This window comes from Lonchura striata, chromosome 4 (assembly GCF_050655825.1).
Source record: "Lonchura striata isolate lonStrDom1 chromosome 4, ASM5065582v1, whole genome shotgun sequence".
NCBI classification, from domain to species: Eukaryota; Metazoa; Chordata; class Aves; order Passeriformes; family Estrildidae; genus Lonchura; species Lonchura striata.
The window spans coordinates 57,767,792-57,787,796 of record NC_140706.1 but is presented as its reverse complement, the minus strand read 5'-3'; the positions used below and the strand labels follow the sequence as shown (position 1 = coordinate 57,787,796).

Genomic DNA, 20,005 nt, shown 5'->3' with positions numbered 1-20,005 from the left:
GCATTCAGCTTGAAGACAAAAGCTCTCCACGCTCTATGATTTATTTTGATATGCTATTTTCTTCTTGCTAAAACCAGGGGCAAAATCTTCCTGCCTGTAGACACATGCCTTCTTTTGTGTAGAAGAAAAACCAATCCCATTCCTTTTTCCTTTTTGTTTTTTTCTTTCTCCTGACAGGTCCTGGGTTATAGGTGCAATAGCCCTACTCTGCCTATTAGGACTGACCTGGGCATTCGGACTCATGTATATTAATGAAAGCACAGTCATCATGGCGTATCTCTTCACCATATTCAATTCTCTGCAGGGAATGTTTATATTCATTTTCCATTGTGTCCTCCAGAAAAAGGTAAGATCATGGTTCCCAGCAGCAATAGAGGTGGTAACAAGGTGTTTTGTTGCCTAACAACCACAGCATAGCATGGTCTCTGTGCCCTGAATTTGTACCACACGGATTTATCTCTGTGCGCCTAATGAGGGAGGTATTTAGACTGGAAACCAGCAAGATGCTGGGGAATGAGGTTCTGACATGTGGCAGTGGCATTTCAGCAGCCAGGATCCTGGCAGATGTGTCAGAGACAAGGGAAAAGTCAGCTGTCAGTTTGCAGCGTCCTGCTGTCAGGGCTTTTCCTGCTGTTAGCCAGATTCTCCTTCCTTGTATGCCAGTGTGAGAGGGGAGAGAATCCACAAGCATCCAGAAAGTGCTCACATGGCTGAGTGTTCAAGGTGGAGCTTTGCATCCTCATGTGCAGTCCCTGCAGGAAATTACCCCTTTCTGTGACAGCATATGTGGGTTGATAGGATGTAATAGGGGCTTCTTTCCCTGCTTTTTTAAGAAGTGAAGGACCTGGGTTCTGCAGCAGTTCATTAGCCTTTGTATTGCTTGGGTCTGATGCAGTGTTTTAGAAATCTTCCTCAAAGCAAGCACAGCAAGTGCTTCTTGGTGGAAATTGAAGTATGCCCCAATTAACATTTGCAAGATAACAGTGGAGTAACTTAGATAAACTCCAGGGGGAAAAAATAAACACAGCAGAATAAAAATTCTGCATTTATGTAGATCAAATTTACAGCCTCTGACAATCAGTAATAAGTATTTTTAAGAACCTTTTTGTTCTCTACTTAAATTCAGTTATACAGGGCTCTCCAATTCTGTGCATGTCTGCTGATAATTTGCTATGTACATTTTTGTTTCAAAGGGCAGTTTACTGAACCAATAGGGAAGACTTTAATGTGGATACACTGGTGCCAGTTTCTCAGGGTGACCGCTATCTTTTGGTGAAATGGCTTATTGAGTAAAGTCAGGTCCATGTTGTGATCTGTTCTCCATCTGAGAGCCACAGGCTTGCTCCTCTGTTACATTTTCCTATACAAGGTAAGGGAGATCTGACCCATGAAAACATAATCAAGATTATAAAAAGTGAGTCCTGTAAAAGGCAAGTGATGCCTCCATAAGGATCTATAGACCTGTGTGTAAATGTCATTCTTGAAACCAAAGGAATACTTTTGGGCTTAAGAATTTTGTCCTTATTGTTGCATCTCAGGTTTTTCCATCTTAAGAAGCTTTAAAACTTTAGCTAGATGCAACTTCCTGCTGATTATCCCAAACCTTTCAGCAAGAGAGTTTCCAGGCAAGATGATAGTAACAGTGTAGGAAGCATCATGATTGCTGCAGATGCCTCTCTCAGAGGAGTTTGAATTTCTACACCCCTCTGACTGGTACATCATCTCACCTCCAATGCACCCTGCAATAGGTCAGTTCCTAACCCAGCATCCCTGTACTGCTTTGCAGTATCCTCGGCTCATGAGGTTCTCAGTCAACATGACAGAACCATGCTCTTTTCTGTCTTAAGCTAATTTACACCCTTAAACCACCACTGATGACTGTGGATTGTTCCTGATTTATGGCTGCACAGAGGGAAGGAGAATGTGGCTGGCACCTTGATGTGGGGTGGATGCACCTCTCTGACCTAAGAGCTGAGGGAGGTATTATTTAAAGGGGGAAAAAAAAATTCTTTCCTTTTCTATCTATCATGGCCTAGAAAATTGGCAAAATGCTGCAGAGAGGCAAGCAGTAGGTGGCTAATTAAAGCAATTGAATTATTTTCTCTCAGGAAAGGATTGATTAGGCACTCGAGCATATTGGGCACTTGTGGTATGTGTTTGTCTCAAGCGCTTAAGGAAGAGCCTAATGAAAAAGCTGTAATTTGCTATTTAAGCAGTTGTTTCACAGAGTTTTGAAATGCTTATGGAAAGTTTGGCAAAATTGTACAGCTAACCGTGCGCTTCAAGGAATTTTTCAACTGCTGTTTTGGACATGCATGATGGTTTGGGGTTTTTTTGTGTCGATGGGAAACATGACCCTCTTTTGGCTCTTCAGTACAGTCAGCTGACCTTCAACCCTGTCCCATCTGGATTTGGGGTATTGCTGCCCATAGAAAGTCACATCTGAAGCTTGGTGGAAGGCTAGATCCTGTGCTGGCACAAGGCAGCGTAGCTCCTCTGAAGCAAAGGTGGTGGTACAAGTTTGATTGCAATGCCCATTTAAAACATGACTGGCTTGCACAGTGCTGTGGAAAAGCAGGCTCCAGCCATCCCTCAGTATTGGGAATATAATCTCTAATGCTGCTGGTTGTACTGTTTCCTCAAATTTCAATTTGACTGCAAGAAACATTTTTTTAATAAAAAATCAATAGCTTTCATATGTTTCTCTTGGAATTCTTTTTTCTTAGTCCCCTGCCAGAAGCAATAACTTTTAGTACCTTGATGAGCCAATATGCTAGTTTATATCAAATCTACAACAATATTAATTTTCAGTCATAAATAGTGTACCTGCACTTTCTCTCATACTCCTTTGATGTGCCTCAGAGGATGCTGTAATGGGCTGGTGCCAACGAGCAGCTTTGCTGCATGGGAACAGTCTCTTGTGACATCCTCAGCCATAAGCTCAGCTGCAAGGGGTACTAGGCTTTCCCACACACTGCAGTAGATTTTATTATAATAAAACACTGAGAAAAAATCAAGGGCTGTGTTGAAAATCAGAAGGCACTGGGCTGCAGGAGGAGATGCCTGCTAACCACCACCTCTCTTTCCCTGGCCAGGTACGTAAAGAGTATGGAAAATGCCTGCGCACACATTGCTGTAGTGGGAAAAGTACAGAGAGTTCCATCGGCTCAGGAAAAACCTCGGGGTCAAGGACACCTGGAAGATATTCCACAGGCTCACAGGTAACCCACACTTTTTATTTGTGTCCCAGTGCCATGCCAAAACCCTTCTCAACTATTCTGGGAGGAAAGCTCCAAAGGAGATGCCTTAGGCCACTCCCCAGTGCACCTGTAGAGATTTCCCTCACTTCCAGACCTGAACTCAACACAGTGGTTTCCCTTGAAATGTGATGGTAATTAAATGCCTCTCCAAGAACCTTCTGAATAGTTCTCTCAGGAATAAAATGTGCAGACTTGCCTTCCAGAGGCAGGTGGGTGGTTATCACTTGACGTGTCCTGCCTGCTCTCCATGGGAAGCAGGAGTTGGGAGCATTTTGTCAGCTGTGTTACATTCTAGTACATCCTTTAATCATGAGGTGAAGGCTGTCACTATTAACTATTAAAATGTACAAGAATGGTGCTATAAGCCCCGAGTGTTTTTCTTGTAAAAACATTTAAAGGCTGCAAGTGTCTTGTAGCAGACTTCCCAGTGAAAGAGCTGTCTTTCTGACATTCAGTAGTTTGGTCTGTTTTGTGCCTCACACAATTTGTCTTAGCTTATAGACCTCTTAGGGCAAGCCATTGGGGTCAGACTTTCTCACTATGCTACTAAATTTGTTGCCTTTGATCATCTGAAAATTCAGGTTTTGTGCAGTTTACGCACTTAAGAGTTTTGAAGCTAACTTGTGTGTTCAGGTGCAGATTTATGGATGAAGTGTTCATATAAAATGAAGAAGCTTATTTCTTAATCAATAGAAACCAAACACAAATTTATTCAGTATTAGTAATGGAAGTAATTATACATGACAGTTCCACTATTAAATTATAAAAGACATGCAGCGAGTAGCAGCTTATAACTTTCCAGGAAAACCTAATTTGCAATTTATGTCTTGGAGCAAATCATTATTTATTTGCAGTGGTTTTCAAGATGTCATCCAAAAGCTCTGTTTCAGTGTTTTCATAGGTCTGGTAGCTATGCAGAGGAAATAAAAGCAATAGAATATAGAACCTCTCTGCCATCAAATCCCAATAATGTCCAAAACTCAAAATACCCAGCAACATTAGGTGGCTGATTTTGAAAGCCTCTGGTGTTAAAAAACTTAGTTGCTGTCCTGGTGCTCTCCTCTCCAAGAAGGTATGACTTTAATGGTCCCCTCCTCTCACCAGTCCCAGCACAAGAGAACAAGCCCTTTTGAGGGTGAACTGACTCTTCTGACAGCAATCCCATTGTGGCAGATGTGGTCTGAGGCACTAAGGAAGATTATTTTGCCTGCAGAAAGGATGGAAGTTCCTAAGGCCTATTGTAGCCAGGAGAAACTTCACACAGGTGATGGAGAGTAGGTGGAGATAAGTCTGAGTTGCTGAAAGCATTGGTTCCTATCTTTACATAGAGAAGACAATAAGGAGGAAAGCTTCTAAGATCCCTTTATTCTCTGAGAAGCTCATAGGAAACAGAGTAATTAATCTACAATGGATCATGTCAGAGAAATACAATAAATTAAATGTCCAGGTGAAAAATAATTACTGTAAAAGATCATAGGCCTCATATCACGTGGTACTTCCATTTATAGAGGACTAATGCATTATTAGGAGATGCTGTTTTATCATGGTTAAAGAGTAATCTAGGGCTTTGCAGCCCAGGACCATATGATTAGGCCTTGGTAAATATCTCATGGCTAAAATCTTACTATGGAAACCACTGGATTTGTGGCCTGTCACAATGGGAAAAAGGCTTCCCAGTCCTCCAGACCACCTACCATCGCTTTCACACATCCATCAGAGTCACAGGCATGAGGTGAGGGAGAGTTTCCCTGGGACACCTGGGTCCAGTCACCTTCATGCAGGGATTGGGATTGAACTGCTCACAGGATGCACTTGGCTGATTTTTTTATATTTTGCAAGGTCTGTTTGGGGAGGAGTGAGACAGTGATTGAAATGCCACAGAGGCAGATACTTCACAGCATATTTGAGGAACAAAACATAAGGCCAACATATTCAGGACACTTTTGCCAGTAGTAGAAGCTATACAACAGATGGCAAAACCATCACAGATTTTTCAGTATGGGAACAGAAGTCATTCATTTGTGAGGATTTTTTGCCCTGCTAAAACCCCCAAAATGGAAAATAGCTGTAGAAAACTTCTGTTCATTCAGAGACACGAAGACACAAATAAAGTCTTCTGTTACACTTCACAAAAAATAAGAAACAAGTTGTCTGAGTATGAAAAGAACACGTGCTTCTGTGTGTGGGGGTTATTCTTCCATTATTTGGTGCTATATTGGTAGACCTGTAGCTGGCATGGGGTCTGGGTTTCTCTCATGCATGATTTTTTTTTTTTTTTTTTTTTTTTAAGATATAAGCAATTAAATTGCACACTTTTTCTTTGAGGTAGGCATTTCAGCTACAAAGTAAGTCTGGCAGGGTCTGGCATGTATTAGGCAGGTTACAACAAAACAGCAACTGCTTGCTTACAGCTGGCTAGAAGCAAGTCTCATCCTGAGCTAGACATGCCACTAGCCATCCTTAGTGAGGCAGAAAGAACCTCTCTACAGCTGCTAAAAATTCATTGCCTGCTGTGCTTCAATCCCCCTTCAGAGCCGGATTCGTAGGATGTGGAATGACACAGTTCGAAAGCAGTCCGAGTCTTCCTTTATTACTGGAGATATAAACAGTTCGGCTTCACTCAACAGAGGTAATTATAAACTGGATTTCATATCTCTAAGTCTTCTGATGGCTTTAAGGAGTCTGAAATGTGTTGCCTCTTTGCCCGCTACCTTTTCCTCCTCACCCCAAACGTCACTGGACCCTGTTCTACCAACCAAGAAATGTTACAGCGATAAATGGGAGGAGATTTTATGGTGGTTGTTGCCTTCTTTTTCTTTTCTTTCTTTATTTCTACAAGTGCATTTTCAAGAATTGTCATTTCTGGAAGGAAGTTAGGAAAAGTAAAAAAGATCAATGAAATTAAGTTGAAATCTCCCCTTTCCCTCAGAAAGCTGCTAGTGCCAGAAGCTGCTGCCATGTCAGGCCTCGTTGCTGACAGTGAAAATGGGCCATTACAGCTCTGTACAGCCTGTGTTAAGCATCACAGGAGTCCTGATTGTCCTGCATATGTAGCAATATTGTCATCTTTACAGAAGCAAAAGTGAACAGCAGAACATAGACGTAAGGAAAAACTGTGCTTGGAACAAAATTGTCTGTGTTGGTGTTAATATACCTAGTTTGAAGAACTGACTGATGTGAACTTTATAGACATCTGTGGAGGAAAGGCTATCAGAAATGTATATGCCAAACAAAATGTGGTGTCTGGCACAAGAGGAAATATGAACAGCTTTTTTAAACCAAGTGTTTTTCAGGGAGCTATAGGAAAGCAGCAGTAACAGAATACCAGAAAAAGAGCTTCAGAGGTTGTTTCCTTTCTCTTCCAGCACAGCCACTTTATGAATTAACCTTGAGCAACGAGATGCCAAACTCTGTTTTGTATTATCTGTCCAGTTGATACTGAAATTAAGAGAGGGTAGAATTGGGATTATTGGGCCTAGCTGTTCTCTCATGATGATGAAAATAAAATGTATTTCCAGTCCTGATGGTTGGTCTGCAAAGCTCAACTGAGAATTGAGTTGGAGACATTGGTTCCTATTCTGTTCAATCTTTATTCTCACTGAATGCCCACTGACTTTAGGGTGAGTTTTTCCTGAGGATCAGCTTGAAGGATTTTGACTTTGCTGAGTAATATTAACTGAGTTCTGGGGAAACTAGGGGTATATGATTCTGTTCTCTGAGCATGACACATGCTGCCCAAATCAGTGCAAAGGGGAAAGGCAGTGTAACATGGAGCTGTCTTGTTCTTCAACTCACTGGTCCTTTTTGTGCCAGGATATTTTCCCTTTGCACTGAAGATTCATTAATAAAGTTGACTATAAGATTCCATTACTGCAAATGCCTGATTTATCCACATACATTGCCCTCACATCTCTCTCTGTCTCTGCATTAAAGACTGCAGAGCATCAGTCTGGGACTAATGGAGGGGGGAATTGGTTGTCACACAAAGGTTCTACCAAAAGCCACTGTCTCCCTCAGCCATCCATCCCACTTCTCCATCTCAGTGGCAAACCAAAATGTGTTATGCATTAAATGTTTGCTCCTTTAGTTAGCACAGAAGCTGAACTTGCTGTCTGATGCAGCTGAGGTTACCAAGGGATGTGTTTTAGCAAACAGGATCTTCTGGGCTTGTTAGCAAAAGAAAGGCATCTCTTCTGTTTTTCGTTGTGCACTTTTTTCTGGGCCAAGAATGAAGTATGACTATCAGCTGGGACAAGTGAAGAGGTTTCAAGTGGGCAATATTCATCCCAGTGTGGTGAGAGCCTGTTACAGTATGTGCCTGTTATTTAAAGGTCAGTTGGGAAATGAACTAGAAGGGGAAGCATCTTCAAAGCAGGTTTCCTCCAGCTATTTTCCATGTGTAACACTGGATGAGGTGAATCACCTGAAGGACCTGAATCTCTCTACTGGCTACAGAAGCAGCCTGATAAGTGTCTTATAAGGGAAGCCTTTTAGGTGGAACACTGAAGTGATTTGAGTAAGTTTTATAATTCTACAGTCATCCTCCCTCTTTTTCACACAGGCAGGCACAATATTTGCAGTTGTTGGGTTTTGGGGGATTTTCTCTGGTAAACAGAAGTATTTGTAAAGTGGAGATTAAAACTATTTCTACAGGAGATGGCATCTCCAAAGCAGCAGGTGGTCAGTTCCACATGGAAAAACACCTGACATCAACAGCAATCCCAGCTGCATATACCTGGACTCCAGGTATTTCTCCCTTTAGCTTGTTTATTTCAGCTGAAAAGCAACCTTCGTGGTCTTAGGGCTTTCCACAGAGAAAACTCTCCAGAGAACTGCAGCCTGAACAGAGCAGTGGGCAATGTGTTTTTTTACAGTTCTTGTCTTACTTCTAATATTTACATCTCTATTCATCTTTAAAGGAGCTGTTTCATTTATGTTTTATTTACCAGCATGCTATTAAGGCTCAGAGGATTCAAATGTGAGCCTTGAACTGTATGGTCAGTAGCTTTCCCTGCCTGGGGTTGATACAACAGGGTCCTGTTACCACTCCAGCCTAGACACCTTTTGCACAAAATTATCTGTATTATCCCAAGTTAAACATTCTACATGTGCTGGCATTTTCCCCAGAGCCTTCAGAGAGCAGTCTGTGTTCTAAAACAGGAAGAGAATTATCCTTTTCCCCCAGAATTGTCCTAGCATCCAGGTCTTGGAGCTTAATTCCACTTCTCTATGTCCTGGGCCAGCAGTGAGTTTTAACGTTTCTGCTGGAGGAGCCAGAAACTAGCCCTCTAACGGGGGTATTGCCTCATTGAAACCTGATACCATTCATCATATTCACAGCCTCCTGCCACATGGTAACATCCCAGGCAAGACTGCTCTGCCTATCCCTATTTCCTGTATGATGACTTGCATTTCTGTATGACATCTCATCCCTTCTTCCTTCATGTACGTCCTGGTCATCAATCTGGAATATGGTGTCTGTGTTAGTGCATCCTTCCTTTAGACATACAGCTATGCCCTTTTTGATTTAGCAGGTAATACACTGCTTATGGCTCTTTTCAGCTTCACATTCTCTTTTATCTTCTATTTCCCCCTCTCCCTGCCAAAGTAATTGATTATAATGTTACTTTTCTTATTCTCATTTTTGACACCAGGAATTTCAGGCATAACCCCAAATATGCCTGATTAAATGTGTTCTGAAATGAAAACTTTACTCTGACCTAAGGCATACAAGACTCTTTCAGATATATCCTGAAAGTAGCATCTAATTATTGATTAATAAAAAGTATGTCTGGCTTTGTTTCCCCTTGATGCTCATTATGGCTTCGTAGTGATATGGATTTGGGGTTGTTATACCACTGAAATCAGGAGGAAGGGAAGAGAAACTGGCTGTGGATTTCCTTTTTTACTGTTGAATGAAGAGCATGCCTGTCCAGCCCAAGATCATGTTCTCAGTTTCAGGATCCAGGGGGAATCCTGCTCCTTGTATTCCCACTCTGCAACTCTGTCCAATTTTTCACACCCTGGGTCTGGCTGCATACTTCTTCCATGTATTTCACATTCGACCTGTGCTCTACATTTATTTTCCTAGTGCTGAAAACTTCAGAGGTGTAAAAGCTGAACCAAGCTGATTACCTCATAAATGGGAAAAAGAGGTTTCCCTTTGCCTGCAGGGTGTTTGGTGTGTGATCTTAATGCAGGCACTTGGATGCAGTGCTGAAGAAGCAGTACAAAAGGAATGCATGTAGGATGGACTGTTTGCTGGAGTTCAGTACTTTGCAGGCTCAAAAGTGAAATGTATGAAGGAAAAGCAACAGAGCTTGCCTGAGCTTTGGGTACATCCAGTTGGCCACCTCAGGATTGTGAGGGATGGGTCTGTTTGCACCTTTGGAGTGTTAATGTCAAAAAACTCTGGGATAGCTCAGCCAGCCTTGCAAACAAGTAGTCATAGCACGGAACAGCAATGTGACCCCAGCCTATTTTTATCCATGTCTTTATCCATGTCTAGGTGAGAGGCAATACAGTAATTACTATCTTTCTTTGGATATGAGACAACTGGGTGAGAAAAAAAATCTTTATGAACTATGTGGTACTTTGTTACCCTTCAAGTTTTCAAGCTGGGGAAAGGGAGGTGGTGGTATGATTTTTTTTACATGAAAACAGGAAGTTATCTGTTAAAGGAGGGCCTGTTCCTTGTTTTGGTGAGGCTCAAGAGCAGCAGAGACAAAGGACTGTGTCACTGGTGCAAGGCAGTGTATTGTAAAAGGAAAATGCTCAGATGGAGTTGTGTCTATCAATTCAAGTTAGCACATAGTAGTTCTTTCCTGTTCAGGGAAATAACTTGGAGCTAGGAGTAAAGCCACCAGAGAATAGAAATTGCTCCAGAAGTGTGTTCTGGTCAAGTGGTGTTCTCCTGCCATAATGCTCTGACTCTTAGTTTATAAACTAGACAGCAAATAGAATAGTTTATCCCAATAGCAGTCCTGCTATGGAAACAGGAGTATGTACACCTCTTGTCAATATCTATATATATAGATATATATAGATATATATGCTTTATGTCTATCCACCCCCAAAGTACTGCTTACCATCCCCACCACCCTCATCCATGGAGGTCTCCTGGAGGCGCTTTCTGGTGGTCTGCATTGCTGCTCCTCTAGTCTGAAAGAAAATAAACAGCAGGGAGCTGTAAGAGCAGAGCTGTTTCATGAAGGAGAGCACCTGGGAGCTGAGGGTGAGTCAAACACAATCCAAACCCTCAGTGATGGCTCACTGTGCCACAGGGGATTGAGCCAGGAGGCAGAGCCCTGGACAAGGTGAGGGGATGCACCTGGTCCAGACCAGGAGATACTGGCAGAGACAGGGCTGGAAACTGAGCCACAAGGCAGGTCCAAGATCCAGCCAGGAGCCAGACACAAGGCAAGGCTGGGTGCCCAGGGCTCAGTAAGGCTGTGGCTTTCTAGTGGGTCTCATCAAGATCACCGAAGACTACGGGGGTCGTAAGGAGCTCAAAAGCTGCTCTAGATTGGAGCCCAGGACCCCTGGCAGCTCTTCCTGAAGGATGGTAAGTCTTGAATACAAATTTATCCATGAGGTTCTAAGGGTCCATTCCTGAGGGAGAAGGCCCTTGCCAGCAAACCCCATCAGAGTCATCACAAAGCCCACAGATCCACCAGTATTGGCACAACAAATATTGTCCCTGACTAGGAAAGCTGTGTTCATTCCCTGTTTGCTCCCATGCAAATGAGCTGAAATGGGAAATGGAAATGAGGGTATTGTTTGTCACTCCCCCTTGCTTTTTCTTCCCAATGCATAAGTGCTGTTGCATGTTTCCTCTTCTGGGTAGCGTTCCAGAATAAATACTTGATTTCCCTTTGCTTTATTATTTATCCTCTGTGTTTTTATGTCAGCTACAAAGACTTAATCTGAAACACACACAGGAAAAAGGGAAATTATTGCTACTGTTTTCAGAGGTAAGCAGTTTAATGTCAAATTCATGTGGATTTCTTCATAATGAACAGAACAAATTGAGCTCAAATTCAAACAGTGGGAATCTGAGTCAGAGAGGAAAATTAAAATGAAGAACATTAATATCCTGATTTCTAACCCAACCGAGACCTGATTGTTTCCTAAATGAAATCTCCCATCAAATTCCTTCCACCCACCCAAAAATATAATTAAGCTGTGATTTCCAGGCTGAAATTGTATCTGCACTGTGAATTCAGCAGGGACAACTGTGTGTGTTGCAGAATTGTTTTCAGGTGAATCTTTCCTGCATTTTTCAGAAGCAGTTATTTAGAAAACACCAGTAGAAGGTTAAATTCTTCCTTTGGTAGGAGTCTGTCACTGTGGAAGACAGGAGGTACAAGTTAACACTGAGACAGTGCAATGAGTCAGGTTTTGGTCACCAAATCTGCCCTTTCTGCTGAGAGATGAGGGCTGCTGGATGTGTCTCAGTGCTGCAAGGTCAAGAAGTTCCAGTTTAGCTGTCTGCAGGTGTGGTGGGTGCCATGGTGTGGACATAACTGGCCAATACAGCAGTGAAAACAGGGTGGAATTTAAAGTGATAAAAAGCACAGGCAAGCAGGGGAGGAGGGGAAAATCAAAAAAAAAAAAAAAAAAAAAAAAAAAAAAAAAAAGGAGCAGAACTGGGTTCCACAGGGATCTCAAACCCCATCCCTGGTACACTTCAAAGTGCAATTGCTGCTCATTATAACCCATTTGCCAGTGCTGACCCTTTGTTGCCTAGATAAAGCAGAGAGAAGGTGGAAGTTTGGACAGTGGAAGTGCTACTGTTGTCATGCATCAGCCTTTCTCAGGATGCTTGTTTGCTCCTTGATAGATTAATGTGACCAGCATTACAGAGATTTCTGCTAAATTTATGTTGCATATAAAACAAATAGCAAGCAGCCAAGTTCTAGGAGAGGTGGAAGTGCCTCTACTCATCTTGATAGTATATTCAGAGGACACCACCAAATGATCAATCACAGTCTGTCTACACACTTCTTACCTACTCTGAGTAACACCTATGGCTTTTCTTATGGCTTGAAGATATTAGAGAATAAATACTTCCTCTGCTTTCTTTCCATTTGTTGTCTTTTTTTACAGTTGGCAGCAAACAGTGCTCCAGTTTCTCCTGTTAAATCAGTCGTCTTTCATGTCATTTCTTTCAGAGAGATCATTTTAGGGTATGGGGACTTACTCATTTTAAATTAACATGTTGTGGCTATATGAACATTCATGTTGGCAGCAGTGTTAATGGTCACTTTTTTCCCATTATTTCTTATTCCTGTTGTGGTTCTGGGGTAAGCAGGTTCAGTGCAGAGGACTCACAGGATGCCCAAGGTGCCTGCAGTTGCTCCCTTTGTTCATGAATGCAGCTGTAGATACCTAAAAGGAACTCACCAAAATATTCATGGATATAAAAATACATATTATTCTTCATTTCTGAGCACTTAACAGCTCAAAGACAATTGGGCTAAAGAAAAGTGTCTGTCTTCTGCAGAAGAAGACTTTGGTCTTGTGAGTACCATCACTGCGCAGCTGGGTATGTGGTGCGGAGCAAGAGCCGCGTCTGTTTAAAACTGAACACCCCCTGGAGATGCTTTAAAAGCTTTCAGCTCTGTTTTCAGTCATGCTTAGGGGTTGATGGATGTAAATGCAGAGGAATTATCAAAGCTGAATCTGGGATGGCCCTTGGCAGGGACAGCAGCCTCGGTGACCATTCAGAGACCATCGTCTGTCAACATGCAAATCTCACTCCTTCATTGTTATTGCTTCAAATCTAAAACATGGCACTCTCCCCCCAAGCTATCCCTTTGTGCAGTGCTGAGAGGTGTCAGTGCCTAATGGTGTCTATGCTGACCATTGCTGAGTTGGCAGGGGCAACCTGCTGCATGAACCTGAGGGATACAGCAGTCCCTGCTCTTGAGCATCGTCCTTCACATTGCTAATCCCTTAGTCCTGGGAAATTTATTCTGTGTTTCAAGGGGTCCATCGGTCCTGGAGCCTGGAGATCTCTGGTTTAGCCACAAACAGCAGCAGTAGTGCCAGTCTCTTTCCTCTCTGGAATATTATTAGATGTTCAATTTCTATTTTTTTTAAGTCAAGGCTGCTACTTGAGAAGGGGATTTTTGGAGGTGCTGGTTGTTTAGTGAAAATCAAGGGGTAAGAAGCAGGGTAGAATCCCTGACAGCACTTCTCTGCTAATCCAAATGCAGCCTGTGGCCTGTTTTGCAGCATCTCATCCATCCACAGTTGCTCAAATGCTGCATCTCCTACTCTTCACTGGGCAGATTGATGTTCAAGGGTACTCACTGTCCCAGCACCCTGGGTGCTTGTAGTAGTGCTCACAACTCCAGGGACAGCCTGCAAAAGAAATAGCATAGTTCATTTATACCAGGACTTCAAAACTTCCATTTTACCCACTGCAGGAGGCTGTTCCTTTACCTCCGCATCTCCTCACCACTTGCATTTTCCTAATGAAACTCTGGTTTCATCCCTCCTGCCCTTCTGCTTCTTCTGTTCCCTCTGTAACTCCTACACACACGCTTACCCTCCCCTGGCCCCATGGATACCTCTTCCTGGGACCCATTGCCCAGATGGAGGGTGTATTTGGATGGAGTAATCCACATCCCATTGCACCAATTCTGTCACAAGGGATTGCTGTTTGTAAGCCAAAGAATCTCTGCAACCCTGTTAAGCAACTGTTGATTTGGCTAAATGTCAGCAACTAGCCTCAAAATGACCCATCCTGATAATCACATGTAAAGTAAAGAGAAGTTCCAGGTAGGTGACAGCAGAGGAATATTTTCTCTTTGTAAGGGAAAGTCATCAGCCTTTTGGACTAGCAAATTGCTTCTGGTGGATCTTCCCCCGCCCCCCCCCCCCCCCCCTTCTCAATCAGCTGTACATTTTATGCTAGAAAAATTATTATTTTCTGCATCAAGGATCAAAACTCAGAGAGTTTAACTCTTATTTCTGCCTATGTGCAAAATTAATCCCATTGTTGATATTCTCCTGGTTTATTTTGCCTCTCTGGTTGCCTGGGACTGAGTTAGCTGAGATTTGTTGCAGTGATTTCAGTGAGTGACATGACATTCTTCCTTTGGGAGATATTATGAACTGGCTTTGATTTTAGGATTGACAGCCATATAATTAGAAGTTCAGTCATTAGGTGGATCAGCTTTTAAGAGGAAAAGTAAGGGCAAGGCAATTTCTGAAATCAGAGCAGGCTTTGGGGAGTATTAGATCTGGCAGATTATTGCTGCAGAGCAGGCTTAATATGGTGACTGTGAAGGAGGAAGGAAGAAAGCATAGCTGCTTTTATAGATTCCTGGAAGCATGGGCCAGTTTTCACCACAGGCAGGGCTCTCTGCACATCTTGGGTAAGGCCTCAGGGGTAGTGAGAAATAATCATAAACAGGACCAATTGTGGATAATGCTTGTTTATATAGTTGAGATACAATGTCGTGTAACCCCTTATAAGGGGTAGTGGTGGTATAAAGAAATGTCCCATTCTGGGACAATGTTTTTCCTCCAGACAGTGAAAAAGTAATTAACAAGTGAGCAAATACTTAAAAATCGATGTGGACTAGCTGTGTGTTTTGAACATGGCCTGCAGATTATAATCCTGCAGAGGTTTGTCATCTGAAATTATTGCCAAAGAAAGGAAGGGGCAAAGAAATGCTTTCAAAAAATGGGCAAAGAAATACTTTCACTCCCCTGTCTCTGCATAAAAGCACAGGATGTTTCATGTGGCAGAAGATGGCCTAGAGCTTAACAACCTCATTTGCTGAAACTCCATTTCACTGCAGTCAGGCTTAATAGCTTCACAATGAATAGATTAGATGCTGCAAGTGACAACAAACCTATTTGAGAGAAATTTAATAGCGAAGTTTATTGAAGTTTATTAACTGAATCCTGTTGGCTATTATAAGAACAGAGCTTGATAAATCTAAATGGCAGAGCATTTGTTGGAAGGAACTTGGAAAAATACTGAAAACACCTGTTGTCCTCCAGCAAATATGTGTGATTTTGTTTGACATAATTCCATTTATTGTTAGAACAAATTTTAAATGCATGGAAGACCAGGATTCATTAAATACTTGAAAATTCTACCTGTAGAAAAGGACACAGTGGAATGCTGGCAAGAAAAGTCTCAAAGAAAACTAGAGCTTTGACTCCTACAAACTCACTTTTGTTTCCCTGGGAGCAAAATGGAATAAGTTAATACTGAGTGAAGTATAAAACCAGCCAGAATTTACAAACTGAAATCACTGAAGAGAGGCCATTCCAGTGACATTCTAGTCTGAGCTATTCACTACACTTTGGGCAAGGCAGCGTGTGTTATGGGGTTGTTTTAATGGATTGAGCTCTTACTACATCATTTGTGTCCAAGCTAAACCCTGTCCCCTGATAGCTCAGGAACTGTTCTACTTTCAGAGAGTGGTCCATGTTCTTCCCTGCTGTCACTTGTCCCTACAAGGCACTCTGAAGTCAAGGACATGATGTGCAAGAAGCTGAGGGACCTGGTTCATGGTGGATGTGAACCACAAGTTGGGTGTTCCAGGAGTCAGAGAAGGCAGGAGTACGGCCCTGTGCTCTTACCTTGTCGAAAGGGAGCCACGTTGCTGGCAAAACAGGGAGGAAACAGGATTGAGATTGATTGAAAACACAGCAGTACATATATTTCCTTCTGAAACAAACAAACAAAAAAAAAAGCCCAAGAAAATCTACATTTTGGAATTGCTGGGTCAGAGGCAATGAAACATTTTGATATGACTCAGATGTGCTTTTTCTAAACTATTTCTGTTTCTACGCTAATAAAAAGTTGAAATAATATGAAAAGTCAAAGTCAGCTTTTATACCAGCCAGTCTTCTGGAACAAAAAGTGAAAACATTTCATTTCGTAAATACTAATTTTGTATGGACATTTTTTAAGCACTGAATAGTTCATCTAATTAAATTTTTAAGCTGGTCCATTCTCCTTTCTCAGCAAAATTTCTCTTCTGTCACATCTTCTCAGCAGTGGGGGAATCTCTCCAATCCCCTGCTAAAAAGCACTTACGAAAAATATTTTGTTACGCAATTTAGAAGACTACTAGAAGTCAAGGAAGATACATGATGGTGGTGTTGCCTGTGCAGACAGATGGTCCCAGTTAAAGCAGTGCTTCTCAAACCCTTTCAGCCAGGCAGAACCATGGTGAGTAATAGTATTATTCAGAAAATCTGGAGGAGCAGTTGAATACATTTCCCTTCCAGCTGGATAGACCATGCAGATGATTCAAGGTAACCTGTGTGGCTTTGTCAGCCAGCTGCCCACAAGAAATTTTTTGAATTTTGTTCCTGAGTGATGCAGTCTAGAGTCTGGCAACATGTGCCTGTCATCATAATTTTCATCCTTTGCTTTCAGTGAGTGAATAAACCACACTTGTGTTTAACAAGGTGCAGTTTTCCCATACAGTCATTACACAAATCTCTTCCAAAAAATTATCTCTACATTCAATGTTATCCTGCATCAAAGACATCAATTTGTACCTTAGAAAGGAAAGAAAAAGGTTCTATTTGGTTGCATACTATCATTAAAATAATACCTGCTTTTGTAGCCACGGATAGCAGCTAAGTGTAGCTATCTGAATCCTTGGTGTCTGGTTACAGTGATGTTAAAAACTGTGGGATTTTCATCTTCTTTGTCCTGGTTGGTTTTCCTAACAGTTGTTCTTAGTCTGCAAGTCACAAGTGCAACCCTCCAGATCTCCCCCTGCACCCCGAGCACAGGCCATGTCTTCTCCTGGCCTTTTAAATCCAGTACGGCTGGATCTGTGGTGCTTGAACCATGAGGATCACTGATGCTGTGAGAGGGGCAGAAGCATGTGTGTGTTACTCAGCAAATACTCGCCTTCTGAAAGACCATTATTTCTTTCTACTTGTGATCACAGCCTGCAAATCCTTCACTTGAAGAAATCTAGCATCAGCAAGCCTTGAACTGAGCACTGGCCTTTCCAGAAACCCAAATTTGAATGTAATTTTGGATATTAGAGCTCACCTGGTCGCTGTGTTTTGCTCTGAACTTTGGTTGACTACCAGTGCAAACAAGAAGACTTGGGACTGTAGTTGTACCAGTGTGGTTGCAGGGAATATTTTTGTAGAGGTGTGAGTTCTGCTGTTAAATGTTTGCTGGTTGTGGTATATCATCATGCTTTTTACAAAAGGTGAACCTGTGGGTTTGAACCCATCTTTTTTCCAACCCTGAATTCACGCTCCCACATGTACACAGCATGATAGGGGTTTGGAAACAGAATGCATTTGCTTTCAGTAGGATGCCTTTGACTAGCATAACTGAAGGTGATTCAGCACAGCTGGATAGAAGGCAGTTCCCCATACTAAATAAAGAGTGGTGGCTGTGTCCTGGCCTTAGCTGGTTCAGCAGATGGCAAAGGAGGGATTTGTATAGGAGATGCTGCTGCTGGAATGTAGGAAAGCAAGAATGACATAGAGCTGTGGGGTTTGCTTGTAGAGGTCTTTGTTGCACCACAGATGCTGAGAGCCAAGGTTCCAGCAGTAAGTGAATAAATAAAAGTGAAGATAACTGCTGCCTGCTGAAGATACTAGGCACGTCGCCAACACCGGGCCTGACAGCTGTCAGGGGTCCCATCCCAAGAGTGCTCTGATAGGGAGGAGATTGCAGGTGGTCAACAGGCACTTGCAGCCCTGATCTTTCTGGTTTTTTGGCCCCTGGACAAGCTCTGACCTTTGTAATTGCAGCCCCAGTGATGCAGACCCACACACAGGATTGCAGAATAACCATCTTTGCTGTCCCCCATGGTGTTTTGGGTGAGCATGCTGCTATGATCCTGTGCTTACTTTATTGGAGTTTTGTTGGCTTTCTAATACCAAGGCCATTTTCATGCAAATGAGGCCATAGTTCCATAGTCTACCTGCTCCTTCTGCTCCTGCCTCATCTGCAGAACTAATCCGCTCTTCCTAATAGTCCCGCTGGTTGCTATGGCAATGATAAAGTGGTATGAAAAAGCCAGGGTGATACTTAAATGTATGTCTGGTATTACATTTTTCTTTCTTTCTCCTGGGAAAAAGAAACAAAATAATGAGGGGTTTGGGGTTTTTTTTGTTTGGTTTTTTTTTTGGGGGTTTTTTTTGTGGTTTTTTTTTTCTTTTTCTTTTTGGGTTTTTTTTGGTGTATTACTGTTTTATCAAAAGCTTTAACTGTGGGCTTTTTGGACCCTGGATGCAATCCTCTCTCAGCACCCTTTCAGGCTGCAAATTTTGCAACTCAAGAGCAGGTAATAAGAAACAAGAGCCCAGATTTATGAATACAGGGTATGTGTAATTTTGTATTTAAGATGCCATAGTTACATTTATTGTGTTATGCACAGAGTAAGAATTTTACCAGTTCACCATGATGGGAACCTAAGCTGCAGAGTGCTTAGGGCCAATTTGGTCTTTGAAAGTATTGAAAGATATCTGAACGTGTTAGCAGAGGGTTTGTTTTGGGTTTGCACCACGAGGCTTACTCAGCACTGCCATTGAAATTGGCATTTTGAACAGTAAATTATAAAATCTTAATGAAATCAAGGGAGACGAAAGCAGAAGATAGAATATTTTTGATGAGATGCTGCATACAGGAGTGGGTGGCTGTAGTACCAGGTCCTATCTTTTACACACCTGAGAGCAAAAATGACTTACTTATTCTATATTTTCAACTTTTTTTGCCAAGATTGTAGTCAGAATCATGGATTTGTATTAAAAGTTTGCTGAAAGAGCCATATTTCTGTGAATTCAGCTCATTGCAGAGCCCACCATGCTGGCAAATGAAGGCAAGCAAAACCTACATTTAAGTGTTTACACAGGTTGATCCCTTCTTTCTTGTCACAGTCTGAGAGCATCCCTCATGCAAAACAGCTTCTCCTGCCCAGCCATGGTGGGATCAACTTGTTCCTGCCTGCTGGGTTTCACTATACAAGATCAGGCCGTGGATATATTGAGTGAGATGCTCTTCTAGCATTTAAAGAAACCTCAAGCTAAAGTGCTCAAAAGCCCAACCATAGGTGTATTTTTAATATAAATTCTCATAGGAACTGAGTTGGAGATTGGGTTAAATCTCAGATGGGAGTATTATATCATTTCTGAGTTTATGGCTGGCATTAACTCTGGACTTTCTCATTACTTGTATAAAAGTGAGCCCCTTTTTGAATCTTTTACGGCCTGGCTTGATTAAAAGTGGGATGAAAGCAGAAACAATTTTAATGGCCTTAGTGCTCACTGGTATAAAACTAGCGTAAGCAGAGAAATGATTCCTACAGTCCTTCATCCCAGATGTATGTGAGATTGAGAGAAAACACATTACCAAAAAGAAAGAATTTACTCATTTACCTATTAGTTACATTCAAGGTTACTTAGTTAAGCGTTCATATAATGTTTTCTTACAGGAGACAGCTTTGTTTCCTTATTTTCAAACACAGCAGCTCATCTTGCTTTCCATCAGCATAGACAAAAATATCAGGTGAGAGAAAACAAGTCTTTCTTTTCCAGCTGCATGTGTCGAGGAGCCTCCCTGGCATGCAGCCCCCATACAACACTGCCTTCTACTTTGTCCTGTGCTCAAAAGACTGATGAAGTGATCTGCTAATGCCATATGCCTGGGGCTGGGAAGTGCTGGGGGATGATGGGGGAAAGGCAAGAAACTGTCTGCTCCCTCCTCTACCTGCAAAAACATGGGGAAATGT

At 42.1% G+C, this 20,005-nt stretch overlaps 1 protein-coding gene across 26 annotated transcripts in view; it reads left to right on the top strand.

The window, feature by feature from the left end:
- Positions 1-20,005, top strand: part of ADGRL3 (adhesion G protein-coupled receptor L3) — a 496,522-nt gene that overhangs the window by 457,511 nt on the left and 19,006 nt on the right. For all 26 annotated transcript variants that reach the window (XM_085579188.1, XM_085579186.1, XM_077782989.2 and 23 more), the window contains 3 exons: positions 178-346; positions 3,096-3,221; positions 5,793-5,889. In XM_085579188.1, coding sequence (XP_085435314.1) covers positions 178-346; positions 3,096-3,221; positions 5,793-5,889 — 392 coding nt within the window. The remainder of the gene's footprint in view (positions 1-177; positions 347-3,095; positions 3,222-5,792; positions 5,890-20,005) is intronic.